Source organism: Sinocyclocheilus grahami, unplaced genomic scaffold (genome assembly GCF_001515645.1).
Source record: "Sinocyclocheilus grahami isolate Dianchi unplaced genomic scaffold, SAMN03320097.WGS_v1.1 scaffold8071.1, whole genome shotgun sequence".
Classification (NCBI taxonomy): Eukaryota; Metazoa; Chordata; class Actinopteri; order Cypriniformes; family Cyprinidae; genus Sinocyclocheilus; species Sinocyclocheilus grahami.
The window spans coordinates 1-485 of NW_015511862.1; the positions used below are offsets into that span (position 1 = coordinate 1).

Genomic DNA, 485 nt, shown 5'->3' on the forward strand with positions numbered 1-485 from the left:
TACCCAAACATTCAACAAAAGAGCAGTTTCCTATTTCTCTGGGTCCCAAGAGGGTGAGGATGGCAGTGTACGAGACACAGCCTCAACACTTCCATCCCTGTTTCGCCAGCGGGCAGCAGAGCCCGGCTCGAGGACACGGTGCCTCCTCACGCGCACCCTGCCCAACTGTGGAGCCAGGTAAGTGTCCGCGCACTCAGAACCCACTCCGGGACACTTTGCCTTCCGGGTCGGGTCCCTGCGCTCCACCTCGCTGTCCCACTGCGGGTATGTCGGTGGTTCCCTTAGTCCTGCTTGCTTGGTTTCTGGGGGCCTGGTTAGTGCTTTCAGACCGTCTTGCTGGCTCATGAGAACCATCAGACTCGGCTATGAGATTCAGTTCGCCCGGCGTCCTCCCAAGTTCAGCGGCATTCGGTTCACCTCTGTGCCAAACAAGGATTCTCCCGTCTTGCGAGCGGAAATCGCAGTCCCTCCAGCTGATATGAAGA

General features: G+C 58.1%; 1 protein-coding gene across 1 annotated transcript in view; it reads right to left on the reverse strand.

Moving 5' to 3' along the window:
• Positions 1 to 30: 30 nt before the first annotated feature.
• Positions 31 to 485, reverse strand: part of LOC107577973 (A disintegrin and metalloproteinase with thrombospondin motifs 12-like) — a 6193-nt gene continuing 5738 nt past the window's right edge. Inside the window, exon 5 of the mRNA XM_016263988.1 lies at positions 31 to 310. Coding sequence (XP_016119474.1) covers positions 31 to 310 — 280 coding nt within the window. The remainder of the gene's footprint in view (positions 311 to 485) is intronic.